Here is a 26,167-nt window from a genome sequence, read left to right as displayed (position 1 = left end):
CTGGCAAGCTCCACTCCTGCCCGTGCCACGCCCCCCCAAGTGCAGCTTGGGAAAATGGAGGAAGCGCAGGCCCATGGTTCACTTTTGTTTTGAGCTGCTGAACTTCTAGGCTAATGAGGCTAAAAAAATGAATACCAGAAAAATGCACACCTGGGCATATTTCGAGCCCCTAAATGCTCAACTCGCACGTTTTTTTGTAAATGATTCACCGTCATTGGAGGAATAAAAAAAACATAGGAATAAAATTCTTATGGTAATGTGAAAGAATAAATAAAGACGTAAAAGTATAATAATGTGCATTTAATTATGTGGAAATGTGAATGTTTTCCTGAGTCCTTGAACGCCTCACACTGACAGGAGGAGGCGGGGCTGTCCTTGGTTTGCTAATGCAGAGCAGCTAAACATAAACAAGCGATGTAAACTACTCCAATTTAACTTCGTTCTTTGTCAAGCAGTGGGTACGTTTACTGCATATTGCTTCAATGTTGCTAATACGTTTTGAGTTTATTTGGGTCAGGCTAATTTTCAGTGTAGTGGTCATCGCTGTGTAACTTGCTAACTTGACCCTGTCATCGCACAGGAATGTCCAATGCAAGTGGATTCATCGACTTGTACAGAAGCTAGACAGTGATGAATGCACCACAATAATGACTGAAACTAGTGAAACATTACGATGGAGTGGGGAAGCTCTATCACCTGATGTCAACAATAATTTTATGAACTTCAGTGATGCTTGCTATAACGAGCACGATGATGTCGGATGCTGAATGTCTCAGAACACGAATAAGGTTCACATTGTAGTCCCAGTGTAACCGTGTCCTCTCCCTCTGTACAGCTGCTGGGTTTGTCTCTGAGGCTGAGCAGGGGTCAGGGGCCTGGACTCGGGGCTAATGTCAGACTGTCCCAATGAGGACCGGGTTCTGCACCAAGCTGCCCCTTCAGGCACAGGCTCCTGTCCAGAAGAGGAGGTTAGTGTTAGCATGTCCATCTGTTTTACACAGATTTTAGTGAGTTTATGATGTACATTATTTGCAGTACTTCTATTTAGTACAGTTCTATTTCTCAAATTAAATGAACAGAAACCCATCTCAAAACTATAGGAATGTTTATTGGTGTATCAGGCTCATCTTTTCCAGCCTGGTCATCAATTATTACATTCTTAGATCCATCATAACATAATCTGCATCAGTCTCCAATTAAAAAGATGGGAGTGTCGATTGCCATGCTGCAACGTTTTATTTAGGGCTTATTGTTTATTTTGACCTGTATAGAGAAAGTGCCTATGCCAAAGGGGTAATTATTGTGACATGTTTCAGGTGACCTCTGTGATAGATGAGGCTCCACCATCCTCCACTTCCTTTGAGATGCTCGACATGGAGGCAGCGCCTGTTCCCTACCGGGAAGTTCAACCTCACTGGTTCTTTTGTAGATGTGCTGATGACAGCATATCTTGGCAACCCTTCAGCATAGTGGACTCTGTAAAACTTGAGTCTGCTTACAGCACTGGTAGGCAAACCTTTGTTCCATTTTTAATCATTTTAAAAAGGAAACATTTATTTTACACTGTTGCTTTGTAATTCTGCTGTTCCTTTTTTTGTCACACCTTGTCACAACCATCCACCTTACTGTGACTTAACAGGTTAATGGATGGGGCTGGGAATTCTTTCTGCTTGAAGAACACAGCAGCACAAATGCTTCACAACAGTACCATTGTGTCCTAAAATACGTCCGTGCCAAATGTAAAATATACATATTAGTGCAGAATGTGCTTAATTGGGTCACCAGCTTTCATAGCGATATGTTTGAATTCTTGGTGTTTACATATTATGTGGTCAACATAGTTTCCACTCTCTTGTGGGTTAAATCTTCAAAACAACATATCTGGCATGTCTAAAAAAAATAATTAAAAAAACAACTGTGTGTGTAGCATCTCAGCTTTAGGGAGGACCAATGACTCCAGCCATCTACACACCATAAACCAAATGTTTTGTTGTATCGGAATCAAAATTATACTTTTATTCACAAATCAAGAAATATAATAATCAAGAAAAAAGTTAAGAAACTAAAATCCAATCCAATCCATTTTATTTATATAGCACAGTTTATACAACCAGAGGGTTCCAAAGTGCTTCACAGCAAGGTAAAAGACTACAGAGGCATAAATAGGATAAAAGTAATAAAATAAGATATAAAACCAAATCAAATAGAAAATGAAATCAAACAAACGCTGGAATAAAAATTGAATAAAAATAAACAAAATAAAATAAACAAAAGGTGCTGCCCTCCCAACACATGTAAAACATACAATCAACACACTACATGGTGTTAAAAGCCAGAGAAAACAGATGGGTTTTTAGAAGCGATTTAAAAAGAGGCAGTGAGGAGGCTTTTCTTATGAGGAGTGGCAGTTTGTTCCACAGTTTTGGAGCTGCCACTGCAAAGGCTCGTTCACCTCTGAGCTTTAGCTTTAGCCTAACTCCTTGCAGGCACTGCAAGGAGTAGCTGGTCAGCTGACCTGAGGGAACGGCTGGGAGTGTAGGGGTGTAGCAGCTCGGAGAGGTAAGGAGGGGCAAGACCATTTAAGGCTTTAAAAGTAAATAAAAGAGTTTTAAAATGAACCCTAAAATGAACGGGCAGCCAGTGGAGTGAAGCTAAAATAGGCGAAATGTGCTCATATTTTCTTGTTCCATTTAAAAGACGGGCAGCAGCATTTTGGACCAGTTGGAGACGAGCAATTGAGGACCCACTAACTCCCATACAGAGAGCATTGCAGTAATCCAGCCGAGTGGTGACAAAGGAGTGGAATAAATATCAATTCACAATAAGAATAACATGAAATTAATCTGTCTTTATATCAACTATATTGTGTCATGTCGGTTTAAAAAAAGATATATTTAAACTGGCAAGTGGTAGAAAAAGAATCCACCACTGGTTGGCTTGTATCCAGTGATGGTGTTCATGCCACTTCATACTTAGATCATGTTGTTCTGCTGGTGTTTCCACAGCTTCCTCTCTTGCTTCGTTGACTGCCTCATCTTCACTTTCAGATCTCTCACAGTAGCTCACATCGCCTCCCTTTTGCATACACTACATAATGTATATCAAATATGTGAATTACTGTATATCCATTCTATATGTTTCACTTTTTGTTTCCACTAGGGAGTTGTCAGGAAATTCTGGTGGCTGTGAATGGAGAACGGTATGATGTGCACATTAATGAGAGAAAGCGCTATGCTGTTTACTGGGAACAAGCACCCACCGAGGTCCGCCGCTGCACTTGGTTCTACAAAGGAGATAAAGATTTAAAATTCATGCCCTACTCCGAAGACTTTAGCCAGAGTCTAGAGGTGGAATACATGTCATTTTCTCCAGGTGTTCACTGTATTTGTTTTACTTGTGTCTTTATCTTCTTAATTTTAAGGATGCTTACAAGGAAGCAATAACCAAAGATGAGTGGAAAGCAAAGTTGGAGTTTCCTACTGGGGAAACTGTAATATTACACAACCCAAAAGTATGTTCATTTGACATGGTGCACTTTAAAATTATAGATAAAACTTATGGTGTTATTTGACTCCTGCAATTAGCTCATAATGCAATATCAACCAATATTTGCTCAAGAAGAGTGGGTCTCCTCTCCATCAGAAAACACTCGACCCAGAACAGTGAAGAGAGGTGTAGACAGCATTTCTGTAGAAATACCTGAGGGTATGGGGTCATCTTTAGAATTCATACTTGAATGCAATGCACTCAGTTTGATGGCTTGTTAAATTTTAAATATATATTTCCAGGTGAACCAGACAATGTTGACCATCTTGTTTTTATGGTGCATGGAATTGGTCCTGCATGTGATCTGCGCTTCAGATCTATCATACAGTGTGGTACGTTCTTACAGTACATATGACTTTATTACACGTGTGAGGTTTTGTCATATGCCCTACCTTATTTTGTTTTGCCTATTTCAGTTAACGATTTCAGGAGTGCGTCTCTGTCCCTTCTGGCCTCTCATTATAAACGTGCTCAGGAGGAGGACAAAATAGGGAGAGTTGAGTTTCTCCCTGTGAACTGGCACAGTGCTCTGCACGGTGATGCTACTGGGGTGGATGAGTATGTGTCAAATGCTACATCTAGGTAACATAACAACCTAGTTTGTGTAACCCCTTTTCTTTTTTTTTATCAGGGACATCCACCGAATAACTTTGCCCAGTATTAGTCGCTTAAGACACTTCACCAATGATACTCTACTGGACTTGTTTTTCTATAACAGCCCCACATACTGTCAGACTATAGTAGACACTGTGGCCTCAGAGATCAACAGGCTACATGCACTATTTAAACAACGACATCCAGAGTTTAAAGGGGCCGTTTCTATTGTGGGCCACAGCCTGGGTGGGTTTTTTATAATGATAAAACATAAGATTTAAATTTGTACCATTTAAATTTGAGATATTTTTCCCATGTAGGCTCGCTGATTCTATTTGACATGCTAACAAATCAGAGGCCTGGATTGGAAGCCAACACAGAGAAAGTATGATTATAATCACCACTTTTTATATCTCTATCCATCTATATCTATCTATATATCTATATCTCTATCTCTATACATATATATCTTTATCTCTCTATCTATTCTCTCTATCTCTATCCATCTCTATCTATCTCTATATCTGTATATATATATATATATATATATATATATATATATATATATATATATATATATATATATATATATATCTATCTCTCTTTATCTCTATATCTATACCTTCTATATCTATTATATCTGCAGCTAACATAGTTTTTAGGGGTTCTTTTTTCTGTTTGAAAGTTTCCCAGGGAGAAGTCAAACTGCCAAGCGCAACATGAGACTTTGCTGCAGTTTCTGACCCAAATAGGCCTACAACAGTACCTGACCCATCTACAGGCAGAGGACTTGGATCTTGAATCTTTGGTAATATTTAGAAAACATGAACATAAACACATATTCACTAATGATGATTTTTTTTGTCTCGCTATTTCAGGCTCTTTGCCGTGACGATGACCTTAAAGATTTAGGAATTCCTCTTGGTCCTCGTAAAAAGATCTTAAATGCTGCCAGAAGAAACGTATTCCCAAAGGTTTGTAATAGCTATTAGGAACTCTAAATGTTTATAATGTGTTTTGAAAAGCTTGTAGTAGTTTTTAATTTATGTTTGTCCTTAGGATTCCAGATTCCAAAGTTCAGTGTTTCTGACAGCAGAATTACACGGTTCATCTCAGGATTCGTCCACTTGTGATCACAATGATAATCAGTCTTCAGGGTTGATGCCACAGCAGTCCCAGCTGCTCAGAGCCCAGTCTGTCACCAGTGCTGTTGACTATGAACACTTTGATGTAGGCATCGGACAGGTAAATACATGACAACAAATACAGATATTGGGGGTCTGGAGAGTGCCAATGAAATCTGGCATATGCAATAAAAACATTACGTTACTGCTTTTCTCCTTCCCTGCTTGCCTGGACAGACCAATGGAGGCATAGTGAAGGGACAGGTGTGTCTGTGTCTGGCCTGAAGTCGTTCATTTAGCTTTTCAGTTCAACCAAGTTTTTAGTGTGGCCCTTACTTGGGAGGACTTCAAGATCACAATCATTAACTGTCTGTCTTGCATGAGTGGATATTCAAAATGTTTTCTGTGAAACATCACTCGTGTTGTGTCGTTTCCTTGTGTCCGAAGAAACTTTTGTATGATAACTAACAAGTAATTATTTTAATTTCTAGGTCTCCATTGACTACCCACAATTGGCATTCCATCCACAGACATTTTTTGCATTCGGCTCTCCCATTGGAATGTTTTTGACCGTCCGGGGGCTTAAACGCATTGACCCAAACTACACCTTTCCAACCTGCAAGACTTTTTACAACATCTATCACCCTGTAAGATCCAAGAATCCTTTTATTAGGTTTTATATGAGCCGTTCAGACTAACAGATTTCTTTTTTTGCTTTGCAGTACGATCCTGTAGCTTATCGGATAGAGCCCATGATCGTGTCTGACGTCGACGTGGAACCTATGCTCATTCCTCACCATAAAGGCCGCAAGAGGATGCATCTGGGTAATTATCTATTTTAGTTTCAAATAAAAAACAGAACAAGACACAGATAGCGAGAAATAAAAAGAATTGTCTAAAATGTCAGTCTGACATGTCCCTTTTTGTGCAAGTGAATTTTTCCACTTTGAAAATGTCCAAAGTTATTTCAGTCCAGTCCTTGACAGTCGCACAGTACATTCCACAGGTATCCATCAATCGTTTCCATTGTTGGAGTTTTACATCCAAGACATATTGTTTTAAATGGAATATCCGTGTTGAAGACCGTCTGCAGTGCCTCATTAACCTCAGTCCAGTATTTATTAATAACAGGGCAGTCCCGAAACACATGATAGCGATGGGCCATATTTGCTTTTTAATAACTGAACAACCTATGTTGGCTGTGGTTTCATAGATATTTTTTTTATGTACAGAATTGAAGGACAGCCTAACTCGCATGGGCATGGACATAAAAAACAATGTCTTGGGCTCCTTGCGGACAGCGTGGCAGTCCTTTGCTCGAATCCCTGTTGCTGCTTTGCCGCCAGTTGAAGCAGGAGGAACTTCAATAGAGGGAGACCTACGCAATGCAGAGGGTAATTTATTTTGTGTTAGGGTTGTGTTATGTAATATGTGTCTAACTCTGCTCCAGGCGCTCCGGTTTGTGTCGGGGGCTCAGAGCATGTTGGGGCTAATTTTTCCAACTCTTGTCCCTACAGGTGAATGTGTTGAGGCAGACTTCTCAGTTTCCAATGAGCAGTTGGAGCAGCCTCAGATCAAAATGGGCATGTTGAATGGAGGGCGTAGAATAGACTATGTTCTTCAAGAGAAACCCATTGAGAGCTTCAATGAATATCTGTTTGCTATCCAGTCCCACCTTTGTTACTGGTGATTCATCTTTTTACTTGGCTAAATATCTTGTTTTGATGTATAAATGTAAGATATACTGATGTTTTTTGTTGTTCTTTTTAGGGAGTCTGAGGATACCGCTCTCCTGGTTCTAAAGGAAATATATGACAAACTTGATGTGGCTTTTGAACAACCTCCACAATAAGATGTTTCCGCACTTTTCATAATGTTTCCCGATGCACTTTAAATCCATTATTTACATATCCTGCTATCGCTCTAATATTTTGTGCAGGAAGGCTTTCATATTTTACAACCACAAAGATCTTGTGTATTTATTATATGAACGAAGATTATAGTAAAACAAATGAAAAGAAATGAATTGTATCAAGATTTTAACCTATCAGACCTCATCAAGTGTCATTACTATAATTTAACACCTCAATTATTTTTGACTTGTTGCTATATGTTTGTTATTCTGAAATGACAACTGAAGTAATTTCTTTCCTCAGTGGAAATCATGAAATTATTTTCTGTTCGTATTTAATTTTAAGGTTAGCTTTATTGTGTTCAAATCTGATAAAACCTCATTCAAAACAAACTGTTTAAAAATATTACTGGCTGGCTGCAGTCGAAACTACATTTTGTGTTTATCTTATGCCAAAAAAAAGCAATAGTGATTTTTATTGTCAGAATTGTCTTTCATTTGTGAGTTTATTTGCACTGAGTAGAACTGTGTTGGGCAGTCATTTCACGGTCACTTTTACTACTTTTCTACTCGAAAGGGAACTTCAGTGGTTAGCATCTTTTCAAAACTTTGCTCAAAATAAATTAACTTACTAAATGAAATCATGGGTCGTAATGAATTGTGTGTTCGTTTTTGGCATTGCGTTGAACTTATCGCGCATGATAATGTCATCAAAACACATCAATGGACGTCACAGGACATATGCTTTGGCCTGTAGAGTTACAATGTGAATTACATCACATTGACGCCACAGGAAAACAAATGGTGTCTAAAAATTAAGGCCGTGGCTGGAGAGCCGCAGCGCGGTCAAATTGCCGCGCAGTTTCAGGGACCGCGGCATTTCCCTTATAGCCCGTTATAGCCTCATGGCTAACCCTAACCCTAACCCTAACCCTGACCTTAACCCTAACCCTAACCTTAACCTTAACCTTAACCCTAACCCTAACCTTAACCTTAACCCTAACCCTAACCCTAACCCTAACCCTAACCTTAACCCTAACCCTAACCTTAACCTTAACCTTAACCCTAACCCTAACCCTAACCCTAACCTTAACCTTAACCCTAACCCTAACCCTAACCCTAACCTTAACCTTAACCTTAACCCTAACCCTAACCCTAACCTTAACCCTAACCCTAACCCTAACCCTAACCCTAACCCTAACCCTAACCCTAACCTTAACCCGGCGCGGTCTAAAACGGCGCTAAAACGCGGTAACATTTTTGTGCCGGCCGCACAAAAATAACATGGCAGTTTCGGCCGCGCGCCGCGGCACTGCAGACACTCCCAAAAATTAAAGCTATATATTTACATGTTTCTGACCAAAAATATGTTTGCTGAACAAAAATCGGTCCAAATTCAACAAAAAAGATTGTTGTTGTTTGTTTTTTTCTTCGGGAAACAACCGTCGACATTTATAATTTGAAGTTAATGCAATTGGGGAGACAAACAATATGCAAAAAAGTTATAATGATTATATTATAATGATTATTTCATATTGTCAAATTTTCGTCACTTGTAGATTTACTCACAGTGGGAAGATAAACCTAAAACTAGAAAGTAGAAGTTCTGTTACTTCAAATAGAATATTACTTGAGTAAAAGTAAACTACCCTGGGATGCAAAAATGTTTCAAAAAGTTACATATTACTCAAGTAAATGTAAATGAGTCGATGTAACTGAGTACTACCCACATCTGGGCTTTGGTCACAGCAGGTAAAGTCTGGGAAGTGGCACTGTGCCCTGCTGCCCTCTCTCCATCGCCCCCCACAATCCTCCCTTTCAGCATCACATTTTGTATTCATGCGAGAAACAATAGATGAGACTCTTTCACTGGAACAATTGTCTGACCCACATTACAATACGCACATGACACATTAATGAACCCCCATCAAGTATTTCAACAAACTTTTTTCATGCATACCACTCTCCATTTCCCTTTCAGAAGGCGGCGCCAGTGCAGACCAGAGACTGTAATCTGCTGGGCAAGTAAAGAGGAGCTGATGGAGGATGAGGAGAAGAGGCGGGACTGCTCAGAAGACAATTCAAGTGAATGGCTACTCTTTACACTGTCAACAAAATCACTAGAGAGGCACAAGTCGTGAGAAGCGGAGCCAGATGGGGTTACGAGCCTGAGCCCGGACGTCCCGAAGAGCGACTGAGGTGCACCTTGGAGTAAAGGAAACAACCAAATCCAAGAGCATCTGGGTTACATCTGAAGCTTCAACAGAGCCGGTGTACAATGGGTGGGTCGCACAGCACTCTGCAAGGGAAAGGCACTCCTCGGAAGAACAGCAGCATGTAAGGACTCGAACAGCATTACCTACATGTAAATTTTGTTTGCTGCAGGTAAACTTTGCTTGAGAGAAAATAGGCAGATGCACAATTTATACAGGACAGGCTTGTTAGGCAGATAAGAAAATAATGAAACAGGATTGGACTTGCTTCTTTACTGTTTTACTTTTCAGATCCAAGAGGAGTTGCAAATGAGCAGGGCTAATGAAATGAGAGTGAGTCAGGTCATACATCTTGCATTAGATAAACCCTGAGAATTTAGTGCATGCTGCAACTTGTGGACAAACTGGCACTACTTGTGTTTCTCATTTATTTTCCATCATGTTATATTTATACAGCAGATTGTAGCGGTTATTTTTTTCTGCCAAGCACATTCGACTGGATATTTGCAATCCTCTATAAATAGCAGCACGTTGAACCGGTCTTGTCACTATGGTGATGAGGCTACTCGCTTATTTTATTGTTATTCCTTTGTAAAGAGCTGAGGCATTCACTGACCCCTGGGATGCTTTTAGCCTGCCATTTCCATATCCAGCCCTCATTCATCTTTATCTTCATATTACTCTGGTTGTTCTTATATAAGACTGCCATGCTGAATTTAAAGTAATAATGAATTCATCTAAATATTTTGAAGTCATTTGAACTGCCTTTTTACTAACCACAAACCAGAACACAAGACCACACTCTGTTGGAGGTGCCTTAGTCAAGTGTTAGTTTGAATAACTTTGTAAACAATTAAGGATGGTACTTAACAAAAGCATATTTTCACAACAGTTTTATGTTTTATTGATAATAATCAGATACGATTTTATTAATTGTGTTTATGAAAATCTGCAGGTATCATTCATTATGTTATTTTTCAAGTTGTCAATTTGTGCAGGAAGCGAAGTGGCAAAAACTTTAACGCTCCCTCAAGCCATAATGTACCTGGCACTGGCATGGGGTTTGGGTTGATTTGTTGTTCCAAAAGTAACGGCTACCCCAAACAGACAGGAATATCACTTTATTCTCTCAAAGCTCATTTGCTCTTGGCAAAAGTTAGCAACATATTTAATTTTGTGTATCTTCAAAGCCAACTGTTTGAAAAAGATCTTAGCTGATATTACTCATAGGCTCAGGCTCTCATTTTGATCCCACAATGATCTTTTATTTAAAATAAAATGTCCTTTTCAACACAAATAATAGTACTTCTATTTATATTTGCATTTGGTCTTACAAAAGTTCTTATAAAGCTCAAGATCCTTTTTTTTGGGTTAGGGTTATTTTGTCCTTTGTGTAATTTTTTAGTATTGATATTAACTCAAATGAGTATCTAGTTTTGATACAAGCTTTAGTATTGATTAGTATCTGAGTTTTGATACTTTTGACAACCTATGTCTGAACATTTGGGTAAGGGAAATCCACCTTTCTTTCTTTTTTATGTAATTTTTTTTTTTTTTTTATTAAATAACATAAAACAAACAGAAAAAGAAAAACCTATCACGAGAGAGAGCAGAGACAAAATAAAAGCATCAGACATCCAACAAATAAAAGAAAAAATTAAAGCATGGCCTCGAGAACCCTATAAGGAAAAAAACATCCCATTTTGTCCAAAGTCTGTCAAATTTGTAAATTTTCAATTGAAGTCCAAATTGAGTTTTTTCCATTTTACGTATGTCCATTATAATCATAGTCCAGTCCTTGACCGTCGGTGCCTCTTTGCGAGGGCCTTTTTTGCGGCCTCTAGTAGGATGCTCCAGCTGCTGGTTAGAAACGAGACCAACAGAATTCCCTCCAAACAGTTGATCCCGTGGTTCTCCAATGAGATTTATATATACTTTCCCATTCTTCATCAACCAGAACAAAGTGACCCACTCTTCCTTTCTTTCCCATTTACCCATAATGTATTCAGTAGAGTGACTGGCCAGATTGTTAGTACATTATACAATTTAGATATTAATCACCTTGAAAGTTCAGATTTATAAGTTTAAATTCATGTTTCAGTCAAAAGGCTATCATTATTTTTCATTTCTTGGTTATAATAACTCCTTATTTTCAAATACTTTACTTTATAAAAGTCCTGCTTATTCAAGCCAAAGGATTCTTTCAACTCATCAAAGGTCTTCAGATGATTCTCCTTTACAATCTGGTAAAAGACCTTTATACCTTTTGTTGTCCAGATTTTAAATCTTGTACTGTTATGTGTGATATTTTGATCGTAAGCCAACCAGCTTAAGACTGTAACATCTTTGTTTAGTTTGTATGTTTTTATTAGCGCCTTCCATGTTGCAAGAACCGATTTCACCCGAGGGTTCTCCAGCTCCCCCAAATGACTCAACTGTCTGTCACCTGCCAGTAAGGCCTGTACTAGAACCCCCGGCACTACATTAATCTCAATATTTTTCCATTAAGCTTCATATTCTGGGTCACACCAGTACAGCAAGACTCTGATCTGAGCTGAAACAAAGTCATTTTTCAATTCAGATATAGGGTTTTTTCCTTGCCATATACATCTTGAGATGGCTTTATTCCACTCATCAAACAGCAGGCTTAAGATGGAAAGCGGAAGAGTCTGGAACAGATAGAGAAACCTGGGCAAAAGCTTAATTTTTATAGTTTCAATCCTTTGATTTAGCCTTAAATAGGGGATAAGATTTAATTTGTCAAGATATTTTTTATTTTACTTAAAGAATAGTTGATAGGTCTCTATGGAGCACCACACCTAAGTATCTAAGATTCCGTTTGCCATTTCATGTCTAGTTCAATCAGTTATTGTTTTCTTACCGTGTGTGGTGAAGAATATCATACATCTAGTCTAAACTTGCTTTCCTCTCTTTTTACCTGTTTAAGGCACAGCCACTAGATGGCACTAGTAAACAATTCAGTGATTCAGCATTTACTGAGACAACAACAACAACAACACCACCACCACCACCACCACAGTGAAATAGCTTTGTAACCATGGAGCAATAGTGGTGACAGCTCCAAATTAATAAACCAAATTATTGTCTTTTATAAATTAACGTTGAGCTTCTGGTCTATGTGTCAATGAAAATAAAGCATGATATTTGAGAAGCATTTTAATGTAAGTGTATGCATCCCAGCTGTTGTCATAACTGATCTATTTTTAGATCACAGACGCATTTGTTGCCATCAGTCAGAGTCTAATTGGTGATTATGGGTGAGCATTCTTTGAGGGTTAAACAGCAATAGCACAAATTATGATTACGAGAGTTAATCCTGCTTTTCCTTCTATTCTTGGACCCTATCTACGCTTTTAATAGCTATATCTGTTTCATGTGATTCATTTGTGCGGTAGACTATAGCTGTACATAATTGTTGAGGTTTGCCACTGTCTCTATGAGCTGTACTAGAGATAATATTACATAAGACTCTTCCCATCTCAAGCTAAGATGAAGACAGGTTTGACTTCATGTCTAAACCGATAAGACTAACAGCAAACAAAGCAGGCAATGACAGGAATGTCTCAGAAGCTCCTGGTTCAGCCCCAAAACTAAATATCTCCTCTTTTCTTTTCATCTTTGCAGCCAAATTGGTGCCGTCCTCATTATCCGGTATCATCATGCCCCGCGATTATAATTGCTGTTTTCAGTCTGCCAGTGTTGTAATTGCTCCAGTTTATGCAAGATTGTGCCTCTTTCAATGTGTTTACCAGTGTGTGGCATTGTTTACTGAGCCTTTTCTCACAAACGCGGCCGAGTCTGAGGTCCACAGGGGCTTGAAGCTTGTCTTTCATGTGTGATCGTTAAACATCAGTAAACCCTCAAGAGCAAATGATGAGGGGGAAAAAAAACACATTTATTTTGTGTCCAGTTCACCTTTTAGTGTGGCAAACCATATTTATTCTGTATTGGATTAGTCATGGTTCATGGGTTCGTTCGCACACATGGCCTAGATTCTGTATGTGTATCCCAGTGAAAAGGAAAAGAAGAATAAACGTGAACGCGTGGACTGCGAGTTACATAAGCACTGATGAACGGCCTCCGAGGCATTTGGGCGAGTGGGGATTGGAGCTTTTATGCAAATTAATTTTCTGTCAGGTTTGTCACTGCACTAACAACACTGAATCTAGGTTGTATTGATTTGGCCTGGACATTTTGTTGGATAATCAATGTTGTGTACAGCTTTGTTCTAGGCCTGTGCAATTGAATTGAATTTGTATTGAGATTCTATGAGAGAGAGAGGTCTACAGTTAGAAAAAGATGTGGTTTGGAGTATAAAATCTGACAATGTTTAATGGCAAATGGCAAATATTTGAAGTCTTTATTGTTTATCTTCAGGGAATTAATATTGAAAACCACTGTGTAAAATTAGGGCTATAGGGATTATTTTCTTTGTCATGTCGCCCTACTTTTGTCTCACATTATCCCAGATTTGACCATTGTGGGGAGCGTGATGACTTTGATTTAATCTTGTCTTTCTGTTCCATCAATAGACAAAACAAACATGATAAACAGGATCATGTTACTTTGAAATAATGCCACACAGAATTTGCCTTTTAGAGTCTGTCTCCTACAAGGCAGTTTTCAATTTCACTTGTCCGGACAAAAGCCGGTTGGTGAGGTTATATTGATTCAAGATAGATAACGTTGTTAACCCCGAGGCACACCCCTTGTATGGCAGTGCTGGCCACACACCCCTCACATTCTTCTAAATACATTGCTTAACGTTTCCTCTTCCTTTCCTGCATCTCAAAACACCGGTTGTTTAGCCTTTTTCTTTGACTCTGATGTGGAAAAAACGTGTCTCTGCTAAAGCAAAAACCCTAAACTTTCAGCTGCGTAGGTCTAACTTGTGAAATTGAACCCAGTTTGTGAGGAAGTGTGTGTGGGAGTGTGTCTGCGTGCCAACTGATCACAGAGCCAGACGAAAGAGTGCAGAGAGAGAGAGAGAGAGAGAGAGAGAGAGAGAGAGAGAGAACGAGAGGGAGGGAGTGACTACAGATGCTCTGGTAATCTGCTTCTGAGTCAAAGCAAAGCAGTCGCAAAACCTCTCTTCTCGACTGACAACAGAAAACTGGATCGGAAAACCACAGGGGAATTGGACTGAACAAGCTGTAAATAGAGATAAGAGCAGCTGACATTTGCAAAAAGAGGGAAATCTGGACTTGACGCACTCTATGTTGCATCGTTTCTGACGGAAGTTGGCTGCTGTACCGCTGTGGTGAACACATTATTTTGGTGCTGCTGGAATGTCCTGGTTGTCGCCGGTCCAGTGGGCAAAATGGACATGGTCAGCAGTGACAGGAGGAACAGGCGAGGAGGCTAAAGATGAAGGAGAGGACAAGTAAGGACAACGCTTTTGTGTGTGTGTGTGTGTGTGTGTGTGGAGCAGTTCCCCTTAGTCATACTGACAGGTGGTGGTGTATTAGACATAAAGTGATCAACGTTGTGGCTTAAGCTTAAATTCTTTCCCTTTCACAGTGTTTCATCTGCAAGGTCAAACGGTGAAAAACAACTACTTAGTCATAATATGGAAACTTCTCAAGTTCCCAGTTTCCTTGACCAAAACGTTGAACACGTGATTGTATTGGTGTGTGGTGTTTTATTGAGTTATTTTAAAGAGTGGAAACAGTCAAGTATATAAACATTTGTACAGTATCTAAGTAACCGCAAAGGATTGCAGGGGTTTGGGGCCATCATTGGGATACGTTTCAGTGTGAACCTTGATATGTAGATTAGGATTAACTTGATGTGAGAATGTTTGAGCAGCTCTTTGTGACAAAAGCTTTTTTTGTGTGTGGTGTTTTTCCATTAAACAGCAGAAGATTTTTTGATTTGCACTAGTGTATTGAGAACAAGCAAACATCGACTACCATCTTTCACTTTCCCCCTTTTTGCCTCTATTGTTAGTGTGTGGCCCAAGTACCCAAAATAAATCAGAGCTCAGTGACTTGACAGACCAAACCCTGAAGTGGGACTTTGGGGCATAAATCAGTCACTTGTGTAAACCTGTTCTCCCTGAAGTGATTTCACACTAGAACCCCCTAACTATGTGACTTAAGATGTTCAAGATTGATAAATTTGTTAAAACTGGCGTTCCCAATCTTTTTTGTTGTGAATTTGTATATTTTGTGTTTTCCACCCAAGACTACCTTGTAAGAGCAGCACATTGTGATAAAGATTGACCACTGCACGTTGTGTGCGGCTATTAAAGCATCTTATTATGCGTCAACCCGGAAATTAGAGCTGAAAGCAGTGCTCTGATTGGTTGTGCTTGGGCAGACCACCCCACTTTCACTGTTCTAAAGCCATGCATGCGCCTTAAAATCAATACAAGTGAAAATGAACAATCTGCCAAAGGGTTTGTGAAAGCTAGAAACTATTTTTACAATTAATATTATTATTTGAATGCGGTGTGTAAATCAGGTACCCAAGCTTTAAGTCTGTAAGAAATTCATGTAAGGGTGGCCCACGTCCTAAAAACAGAAGCAATGTGTGTGCGCCTTTTAGAAGCAAAGGAAGCAGGTGGAGAGCAACAACACTTCCTCCCCCTTCTTCCTTTACAATAAAAGCACATTGTCTATTTTGAGCCTGCTTTGAACTCTTGAACACATATGACTTCGAATATTGTGCACATGCTGTTAAAGGTTAATGTCCTAATTGCATTTATTTTGTTTCCACAGTTCAGATTCAGAAGGGGCATTTGACACTCCAGAGGCAGAGCCCCCAGGAGTGGCCAAGCTGCTGGGACAACTGGACAACTCAAACCACATAAGTAAGACTGTACAAAAGATCACGTTGACAATTTAATTTAGTTGTCTTCTGTCCAGCCCACCAAACTGTTGAATAGTTTCATGATTCATCTGTCGACACATGGGTGTGATTACATAACTAGATGGTGTTTATATTTGAATGTAACCTCTAAATCTGCCTGAGCGGAGCGCTGCCAGCCTCAGCGCCTCTTTTCTTCGCTCCTCCAATGTTGCTTTCACAGCGACGTTGGTTTCACTCCGTTACCATGGGAACAACAGCCTGAATAGACCAAGTTCGAAAACATTCTCTGTTTTATTAATGCAGAAAGGAAATGGCCAGCCTTGTAGTTAGCGCTTATATATTTATACCACATTTTCTTTGATGATATGGATTCTTTGATGCAAAGTAAATGTAAAATATTTAGATTAAAATAACATTCATTCACTTCTAATACTGTTACCTCATCAAAAAACACTTGAAGTAGCATTTAGCTTCATTTACTCTTTTTTGAAAATTCTCTCCTCCAACCATTAAATACACTGGTCTCTGAAACTTTTTAAATCAATAAATCATCACCAGACCGGAATTTCTCCTGTCTAATCACAAACAGAACAACTGCATGCTGAGACCAGGAAGTGAGAGGCCAGTTTGAAATGTGCAGTGAAATCTTTTACTTGTGTGTAATTCCTTTTGCAGCCAGTAGGTGGCTCTGGGGGAAACAGCAGAGATTATGGTTATACATTTTATTTTTTAGTTCTAAAACATGAGATGCCAAACTAAATGTACTCAAGAGCATGCTTTAAGGCTAATAACAATATAAATAATTCATAATATTGTCCTTTAGATGAAGTATACTGTCAAAGGTTAAACTGAATAAGGAGTACAGACTAGAGATCAACCGATATGTTTTTTTCCATGGCAAAATGACGGTTGTTTTGAAATGTTTTGTGATTTGTGTTTTAAAACCACTGATAAGTAAGTGACTTTGCCCCCCGGTTTGGATTTACTGCACATCCATAGAGAAGGACAATTATTTTTAGTCTGAGCACAGACATAATAGGCCATCATAATCTTAAAAATGTACTCATATAGCTTACACCATTTTGGTCAGACTGCTCTACCATCGCCATTTTAAATACAATTCTGCCCTAAGAAGGTCTGTTATTTTATTATTCAGTCTAATGCATCTAACAGCAGTCTCTGTACGTTTTAAGATGCCTGACTGTGTAGAAAAAGGTGGAGAGATCCATAAATAAACCATCAGCTTTGGGGAGTTTTTCCTCTATAATTAGTCTTACATAGCTGACGGGGATCACCCTGTTTTCATGAGACCTACCACATGCTATGGCCGACTGTGTCTCTAAAGCAGCAGAGAAAGGTTTGTTTGTATCTGTGTGTCACTTCCCCTTCATCTCCTTTTCCTCTTTCTCACCACGTTGTGAAACTGAGCTGCTGTTTTGGTTGCTTGGCTTCGAGCTGGTGTGTGTGTACTCAGCAGGACTTTTTGGGTGGGGCTCCTCCACATCTGGTCCTCTTGTCTGAAGGGTGTGGGCTCGAGAAAGTACCCACGTTTTGTCCAGAATCTGTAGCTACACCAGAGCATGAAGTAATAAATAACACATTCGTTTTTTGTCTGTGGGAAGCTGTTGTCGGCTAAGGTGAAACATCAATAACTCCATTCATAGCACAGTGGTGTTGTGTTAGCAGAGTTGGACCAGTAGAGTTTATTGTGTGCGTACAACAGAAAAGCTACTGTTTTGCTTTAAAACAGTGTCACTTGACAAAGGAAGCTAATCATCTCTCTGTAACCAGGGTCAAATTATGAAATAACTTGAGCCTAGATTTTAATCAATGTTCAGCATGATGAAATTTAAGGGAAAATATAAAGAAATGGAACTATAAAAACAATGAAAAGGGTTTAGTCGGATTTTTGAAAAAAATTCAGTTATATCATTTGGACTCTGTTTTTAGAAAAGAAAATGTTTCGACTTTCATCCAATAGTCATTCTCAATCTGCAGATCAAGTCAAGGAACTCTGGTTTTATATCTTACTCTGTGTAAGCCCTGCCCACCGGGCGGGACCTCCTGATAGAGGGAGTTTTGTATGTTTAGTTGGATATGTTTTTCGGTTCATTTATTGAATATATTAACCAGAAACTTAAATGCTTAGCTTATAATTAGTAAAGAGGGTGGGATTAAATAAGTTAAACTTCTTCCTGCTCCTATTTGAACATGTGAATTTACAGCTCTGTAGCCTTCCATTTTGACTTGTGACTTATGTTTGCATGTTTTTCATTAAATAACTAATTCATAATTCATCATAAGTTACCAGTGCTTTTCTTGCATAATGTAAAATGGCCTTACAAGACAGGTTATACTACACATTTCACTCAAATGTAGTTTGCCATGTAGTTCAAACAATACATAACAATAACAACTGACATTTTAATTTTCCCTGTACACACTAGATTAGGGCTGCAACAATTAATCAAATAATCATGACAATTTTTTCGTAGAAATTATGATTTGCTGCATGCCCAATCAAGAAGTAAAATTACTTCACCATGAGAGAGCCAAACCATTATAAAACTGTTCAGGACAGGTCCCAATCTGTCCTTTTTGTATCAATGCTTGTTCAAATTACTATCTACAAACATTGATTCTAGTTTTAGTACTTTATTTCTTGATTTAATTCCTATCTTTTTTGCTTTGGTTAAATGTATTTTTTATGCAATGGGGGTGTGACACTGAGGAGTGACATTTGGAAAATAGTCATAAAGAAGAGTCGGATTGAAAACTGGAAGAAGAACACTGACAAAACTGTAGCTCTTGGTCTTATAAAGAGTTTTGGGCTCCATAATGATGTGTTTTTGTTTTACACAGCCCCATCTGATTTCTCAAACCACTTTCTGGACCAGAACTCCAATCGGGGCACTGCTCCGTCGTCACCTGAAGATGATTCCACAGCTGACCTCACAAGCCCCACCTTCAGCGCCGTCCCGGGAAATAGCTTTGGCTTGGACCAAAACCTCAACTTGACCCTTGGCTCCAAACCCAGCCCTTCTTCCCGTTCTCCAACCGTACGTCCCCCATCCCTCTCTGTCCACTCCAAACCAGACCCTGCAGAGGTGGACGATGAAGCGCCCATCACCTCAGACTCAAGTCCAGACTCAAACCTTATTTCCGCCAGTTGTGTGGACAGTGACTTTCTTAACGGCAACATGAACTCTGATAAACTGAACTGTAGCCTGGAAGGACCTAAAGCCACATTGATCACGTGAGTAGATTTTACTGGTGCTAAATGACTCCCACTACAGTCATCTCTGTTCTGTTTCCAAACATTCACTCTGACCAAGCTGAGATGACTCACCACTGAGCAATTACAACCTTTCAATCTAACTGCTTTGTAGCACTGTGGGGAATTGTTGCATGGTTTTTTAAGTTATTTAGATGACATTAATTCTGTTTTCAGAGTGTTTGGTAATCATTTTCATGTATGTTTTAGTTGTAGTTGTTGAAGAGGTTAAACTTTTATTGTCACAAAGTTTATCGTGATAAATAATGCCCTCTAGTGGCGAGTTATTGTCCTGCACCATGTAAAATAATATTAATTTGTCTCACAATGGGGAAATAAAAGCTACGCACAGTTCAAGAAACAGCAGGACAATAGAAACATGCAATAAAACCAGATCTGCAAATTTAAAAAGAAAGTGGCTATGACCATGTTGTGTCCAGTGCAGAATATGGACAGAATAAATAGTAGCAGGTGAAGTGACTTATAATATTATGTTTGTCTGTCTGAACCTTGTCTTTATATTTATGATGCTGTATCAACCCCTCAGACATGTCATTGTGTTTCCCTTCTCTAAATGTGGCATCAGGACTGCTGAGCAAGTCCATTTCCTCTGTCTTTTGTTGTAAGTAGTTCTTGCCAGCTGCTTGAGCAATGTGGGTCCTCATCATTGCAACTGTTGTGTAAATAGTCAAGTGTAAATAATCAAAGAGAAAGTTAATGCAGACTTTTCCTCTCATTGTTGTATTTAATATTGGTGTCCATTTTGGTTGGGTTTAGTTTAAATTGAGCTCATTTCACATACAGGGCAAAAACTCTGATTGTGATTTTGCTTCTGCTGCTCGGCCTCGTCGCTGCTGTAACACTCACACACTGGTGCATCTTTGCAACCAGACAGTGATGTAATGTCGTTCCCCCTGACACTTTTGTCCTCTGATCCCACCTCACAGAAACTCCTGCAAACTGAAGCAGAACCTCAAAGTCCAGGATGAGCCTCACAGAAAACATGCCACGGATGAAGAAAAATTGGCCGTGACGGTTGTTGTTAAATCAGACCAGGACCGGATCAGTGAGTGGTTTATTTTCCGTTCTAAATACTGTACAAATACTTTATGATGTGTTCTATTAATTATAAATCTATGTTTTTTTATAATGGAAGTTAAAACAATAATATCTTCTAATTATGTTTTTTATTACAGTTGAAGATTGTTGTGGGAAATCTGTGGAGTCTGACTGCTGCTCTGTGGTAAGTAATGGCTTTTTCTGGATTAAAGGCACAATGGACGATTTTTCGGCGATTTGAGAACTCAGGTGGAAGTGCGCATGCGCACTCCCCCGTGCGGACTGATACAACACACACGTGCGTTTGTTTATTAGCGCGACGGATCGCATCATCTCTCTCGTCTCCCGTAGATTTCCGTCTTCTTATGAGTCATCTCGAACAGTCTTTCTCCGTCTTCATTTTGTCCCGTACACTGAGGGAACTATATTATGATAGATCAATGCGCTTAGACACGCGGAACCGTGCGGCTCGTGCAGGTGAGCGGTAGGTGCATTTTATGAGTGATACGTGGCAGCACTAATTGGCAGTCCACACCACGAGGAAATAAGACTCAGATTTGGGTAATAACAAATCGTCCATTCAACCTGTGTTAAATTTATAACAAAATGCGCCGCAGAGTATAGCAGCTGGCCACTAGATGGTGCACTTGAAAATGAAAATGATAGTATTTTGGTGGCTTAATTTGCATGCCTACAGGCCAAAGGCATTGGACATGTTACGACTCCACTACTGCACACCATTTCATTTCAAGTATTTCCTTGATTCATTCATTCTGCGAGCAGGATTATCGATTAGATTAATGTTGCAAAGTAGTCTGTAATTATATTCTAATGTAGGTCACTTCACCAACCACCATGTTCTTTCCCTAAGTAACAGTAACAGTTTATTTATTTAATAACGGGTCAGGGACAGAGCACAATATACATTAACCTTAATAGGAAAGATTTATTGTACCAGGTTGTAGCTCAAGCGCTAATTTCCACCTGTGGTCCAGACGGATTAAAATGATGGGATTACATTATAAATGCCATAATCCGAGAAAGGACGCAATGAAAGCCATGAACAAAGAAAGAGAGTTTAGAAGTGGAATGAGCCAAAGTAATTCTGCCAATTAATGTTGCGTGTTTTTTTTTTTTCCATTTAACAACATCACACTAATAAAAGAAGAGGATGTGGTGTTGTCTTTTGAGGGATTATTGCCTTTTGTTGTGTTTATAATCAATGTCTGTCCACAGCGCGATGACACTGACCACATGAAGAACAGGGGAACAGGAAGTACCATGCAGAAAACGGGAAGTCAAGTGCTCGACTCCATTTGCATCAGCGAAGAAGAGAAGCAGGCCGTTCTCACTCTTATTAGGGAAGAGGTAAAAACAAATATAGTATAAAAAAAACATCAAGATTCAAGGATTTTTATTTGTACCCACGGGTAAATTAGTTTGCAGAGGGGACCAGAGCAGTCTAGTATCATCAAAATCCAGACAAACGCATGGCAAAATGACACAAATACACACAATACTCAGCACAGAAGTCTTCAACAACCTCCAATAGTCACAGTCTGCTATCGTCCACATACAGCAGGTTTAAAGTGGTGATTATCATGATGTTCTTCATTGAGTAACATGTGAATGAAGTTTATCCAAATGCATCAAAACACAAACATCTCCTCTCCACTAGATCATCACTAAAGAGGTAGAAGTGAACAACTGGAAGCACAAATTTGAAGAGAGCAGACAAGAAGTGTCTGAGATGAGGTACGTTTTGGATCCCTTTGCACCTTTTGTTAATTCATGGCAGTGCTATCACCATTTATTTTCTTTTTTTTAGGAAAATTGTTGCAGAATACGAAAAGACAATAGCTCAAATGATCGGTAAGTAAATCAAAATAAAGCTGTTATTAAATGCAGTGCTTGCTAAATGTTTCTAAACGATGGCGCTTGTCTCTCAGAGGATGAGCAGCGGAGTAACATGACCTCCCAGAAGGATTTGCACGCCATGACGATGGAGCGGGACACGGCCCTGGCTGACCTGAACTCTGTGGAGCGCTCGCTCTCCGACGTGTTCCGACGATATGAAAACATGAAAAGCACACTGGAGGGTTTCAAGAAAGTAAGACATTCCCAGGAAAATATATGAGTCATAACATAAGAAGTGAGAAAATACCTTAAGGAGGATTAGGCTAGAGTAAGATGGTAATGCATCTTGTGATTAAGGTCAGTTTTACATTGAAGGTCAAGGGTAAGCTGTTTTGCTCTTAAGTAAACAATTACATCCTATAGATCATTTTAGCAGTGTGATCTACTCCCAAAGAACTGCAAATCAATCAACTTTATGAGTAAAATATACCACATGCACCTTCACCTGACTTGTTTAAAGATTTTGTGATTTCCTAGTTTTTTTACATTAAATTATGTGATTGAAACGGAGCAGAAAGAAGTGTAAACTTATTATCTGCCCCTCTACACAAAAAAAACATTTATCATCTATTCTCCCTTCTTGTATTTTTGTTGCATAGAATATTTTACATTTCCATATAAACACTTGAATACAATTTGCTGTTTTGATTTTACCGTTAATGTACCACTCTTCTTTTAGCATTAAGTTGGTCATAGATAATTATGATTCCAAATTCCTCATCAGTTTCAGTGAAATATAGTCCAACGTTTTCTCCGCAAGCCTTAAAATACATAACATGGCACTATTTTAAATGAGAGCTGCTGTTTTTGTTTATTTGAACAGAATGAAGAAGTGTTGAAGAAGTGCGCTCAAGAGTATCTGGCCCGGGTCAAACAAGAGGAGCACAGATATCAGACTCTCAAACTTCACGCAGAGGAAAAGTTAGACAAGTAAGTGATGCAAATGATTAATGGTGAAGTGAAAACATGTATCTATATTACTTTCGTCCTCCAGAGCCAATGAAGAGATCGCTCAGGTGCGGTCCAAGTTGAGCTCGGAAAACGTGGCGCTCACTGCCGGCCTGAGGAAAGAGCAGATGAGGGTGGAGTCCCTGGAGCAGGCCTTTCAGCAGAAGGTCAGCGTCATCTTTTCAACAACAACATGCTGTTTTACAAATGAGAGTTATGTCGTAATCTATTCTTTGTCTTTTGCTCGAACACAGAATCAGGAGATGGAGGAACTCACTAAGATTTGTGACGAGCTCATTGCCAAAATGGGGAAAATAGACTGAGTAAGAGGGAGCCGATCAGGGCTTTTTCACCTGTGCCAGAGAAGCTTTGGTTAATCATGTAATGCAAACATACAACGCATTTTAATATTGCACAATTGTGAGTCAGTGAGAATTGTATGGAAACACTTCATGATATATGTGAATGAGTTCAAAGTGCATATGACAGGTTAGACTACACATTTCGTCGTCATATTTAAGATTTTACTTCAAATGTTGCCTATTTGTTTGACAAGTTTGATGTTCCTGCTTTTATTTTTCTTCACAAACTGCAACTTGACTATCCAACCAAACAAAGTCATAGTAAAAAATGAATAAAAAACACGAGAACCTGTTATGCCAATGCGCTTCAAGCTAGAGTTGTATAATATAATATGATGCTAACTGTTTGTATTGCTCGGAAACAAAGCTAAAAAAACAGTGTCATCTGAGCCTGAGGCATGCAAACTCGCATAACCAGTGAGATTATAATATTGTCCTGTTTGTTTTCATTGCTACATGTATTTAAATCGTTGCACTAATCATTGTGACATGTAGTGGTGTTATTTTGACTTTATGATGCATTTGAGTGTCTATAGAGGAGTTCGAGCTTTATTACTCCTCTGTATCCAAATGCACAACAGTTCTTGAGAGATTTTTCTCCAAACAATCAGCTCCGGTAACCATCCTGATTTAATACCAAGTTCATCAATCTGCACTTTCTCTTTATATTATCTATATTTTGACTATTGTTGAGATGTTGTGTAAATTATGTACAATTTGATTTAATAAAAGTTCACAAGTTTGTCACGGCTACGTTTTGGACTTTTCCCCCGTTTGTGATACTCATTGACCCTCATTGACCAGTGGTCAAATAATCCTCATTAGTTCTAGAGTATTTTTTCTCCTCCAGTGAGTCCTTGTTTAGAACTTCTGTAACACTGGTTTAGTCCCTTTTGGGTGGATGAAGTACTCTAGGACAAAGAGTTACTCAATTAAAGGTAGAAGTCCATCCATCCATTTTCTGCTGCTTTATCCGGGCCGGGTCGCGGGGGCAGCAGTCTGAGCAGGGACTCCCAGACTTCCTTCTCCCCAGACACTTCCTCTAACTCCTCCGGGGGGATCCCGGGGCGTTCCCAGGCCAGCCGAGAGACATAGTCTCTCCAGCGTGTCCTGGGTCTTCCCCGGGGCCTCTTCTCGGTGGGACATGCATGCCTGAAACACCTCCCGAGGGAGGCGACCAGGAGGCATCCGGAACAGATGCCCGAGCCACCTCAGCTGGCTCCTCTCGACGTGGAGGAGCAGCGGCTCTACTCCGAGCTCCCCCTCCTCACCTTATCTCTAAGGGAGCGCCCAGCCACACGGCGGAGGAAACTCATTTCGACCGCTTGTATCCGCGATCTTGTTCTTTCGGTCACTACCCAAAGCTCATGACCATAGGTGAGGGTAGGAACGTAGACCGACCGGTAAATAGAGAGCTTTGCCTTTCGGCTCAGCTCCCTCTTTACCACAACGGTCCGATGCAGCGACTGCATCACTGCAGCCGCTGCACCGATCCGCCTGTCGATCTCACGCTCCATCCTTCCCTCACTCGTGAACAAGACCCCAAGATACTTGAACTCCTCCACTTGGGGCAAGGACTCCCCACCCAAAGGTAGAAGTATTGTGTTAAAAGATTAAAGATTGACTTAGTAAGTCGGTGTAATCCCTCATTCGTCCAGGCGTGTTCCATAGTAGAAAAAGCTTCAGTTGTAGTCATCTGGACTCAGTTAGAAAAAATAGACGTTTCGACTCTCATCCAAGAGTCATTGTCAATAAAAGAATTTAGATCGAGAACTCCGATATTAATACTGTTCTGTGGTAAGACCCGCCCATTGGGAGGAGCCTTCCTGAAGTAGAAAGAGTTGTTTGTTTCAACAGAAACTCCCCCCTTGTATCTACCGAGCTAGCCTATTCAGAATTTTAATGGGCTATTAGAATCCTCTTTGTCTTTGTGAGACCCTGGCTCAACCACCCTGAGTACCTGATTAGCATCTAAATGTCCTTGTCCTGGTCCTCTACCTTTCCAGGGGTTCAGTATACCATTATAAATAACAGGAAGATTAAATCTTAGCCCTCCATTTCTGTTTAAAGAAGGTCTTTCTTTCTTAACAAAAATATTTAATTTAATCTTCCTGTTATTTATAATGGGATACTGAACCCCTGGAAAGGTAGAGGACCAGGACAAGGACATTTAGATGCTAATCAGGTACTCAGGGTGGTTGAGCCAGGGTCTCACAAAGACAAAGAGGATTCTAATAGCCCATTAAAATTCTGAATAGGCTAGCTCGGTAGATACAAGGGGGGAGTTTCTGTTGAAACAAACAACTCTTTCTACTTCAGGAAGGCTCCTCCCAATGGGGGGTCTTACCACAGAACAGTATTAATATCGGAGTTCTCGATCTAAATTCTTTTATTGACAATGACTCTTGGATGAGATTCGAAACGTCTATTTTTTCAAACTGAGT

The 26,167-nt window shown here is 39.6% G+C and overlaps 2 protein-coding genes across 3 annotated transcripts; both read left to right on the top strand.

The window, feature by feature from the left end:
• Nucleotides 1–346: 346 nt before the first annotated feature.
• Nucleotides 347–7,311, top strand: ddhd2 (DDHD domain containing 2). The gene is made up of 18 exons (XM_072433718.1): nucleotides 347–458; nucleotides 836–968; nucleotides 1,317–1,506; nucleotides 3,160–3,347; nucleotides 3,422–3,511; nucleotides 3,585–3,705; nucleotides 3,789–3,878; nucleotides 3,963–4,104; nucleotides 4,178–4,386; nucleotides 4,461–4,525; nucleotides 4,826–4,948; nucleotides 5,019–5,114; nucleotides 5,200–5,385; nucleotides 5,502–5,528; nucleotides 5,756–5,911; nucleotides 5,987–6,089; nucleotides 6,497–6,950; nucleotides 7,035–7,311. Exons 2-18 carry the CDS (start codon nucleotides 891–893, stop codon nucleotides 7,114–7,116), a joined length of 2,400 nt encoding a protein of 799 aa, XP_072289819.1. The 5' UTR covers nucleotides 347–458; nucleotides 836–890; the 3' UTR covers nucleotides 7,117–7,311.
• Nucleotides 7,312–9,260: 1,949 nt separating this feature from the next.
• On the top strand, nucleotides 9,261–24,476 carry LOC140346580 (transforming acidic coiled-coil-containing protein 1-like). Of its 2 annotated transcripts, none has more exons than XM_072432709.1 (12): nucleotides 9,261–9,453; nucleotides 16,073–16,164; nucleotides 19,026–19,419; nucleotides 20,385–20,503; nucleotides 20,634–20,680; nucleotides 21,733–21,864; nucleotides 22,175–22,251; nucleotides 22,325–22,368; nucleotides 22,446–22,606; nucleotides 23,237–23,343; nucleotides 23,408–23,528; nucleotides 23,616–24,476. In XM_072432709.1, exons 1-12 carry the CDS (start codon nucleotides 9,395–9,397, stop codon nucleotides 23,682–23,684), a joined length of 1,422 nt encoding a protein of 473 aa, XP_072288810.1. In that variant the 5' UTR covers nucleotides 9,261–9,394; the 3' UTR covers nucleotides 23,685–24,476. The 2 variants fall into 2 exon arrangements, with proteins under 2 accessions (XP_072288810.1, XP_072288809.1); XM_072432708.1 differs by lacking the exon at nucleotides 9,261–9,453 and adding an exon at nucleotides 14,363–14,733.
• Nucleotides 24,477–26,167: the final 1,691 nt, after the last annotated feature.

The sequence above is a fragment of the Eucyclogobius newberryi genome, unplaced genomic scaffold (assembly GCF_026437365.1).
Source record: "Eucyclogobius newberryi isolate DKJ021-1_F unplaced genomic scaffold, fEucNew1.0.hap1 SCAF_6, whole genome shotgun sequence".
In the NCBI taxonomy this organism is placed as follows: domain Eukaryota; kingdom Metazoa; phylum Chordata; class Actinopteri; order Gobiiformes; family Gobiidae; genus Eucyclogobius; species Eucyclogobius newberryi.
The sequence above is the reverse complement of the archived record's forward strand: the minus strand, read 5'-3'. Positions and strand labels throughout refer to the sequence as shown.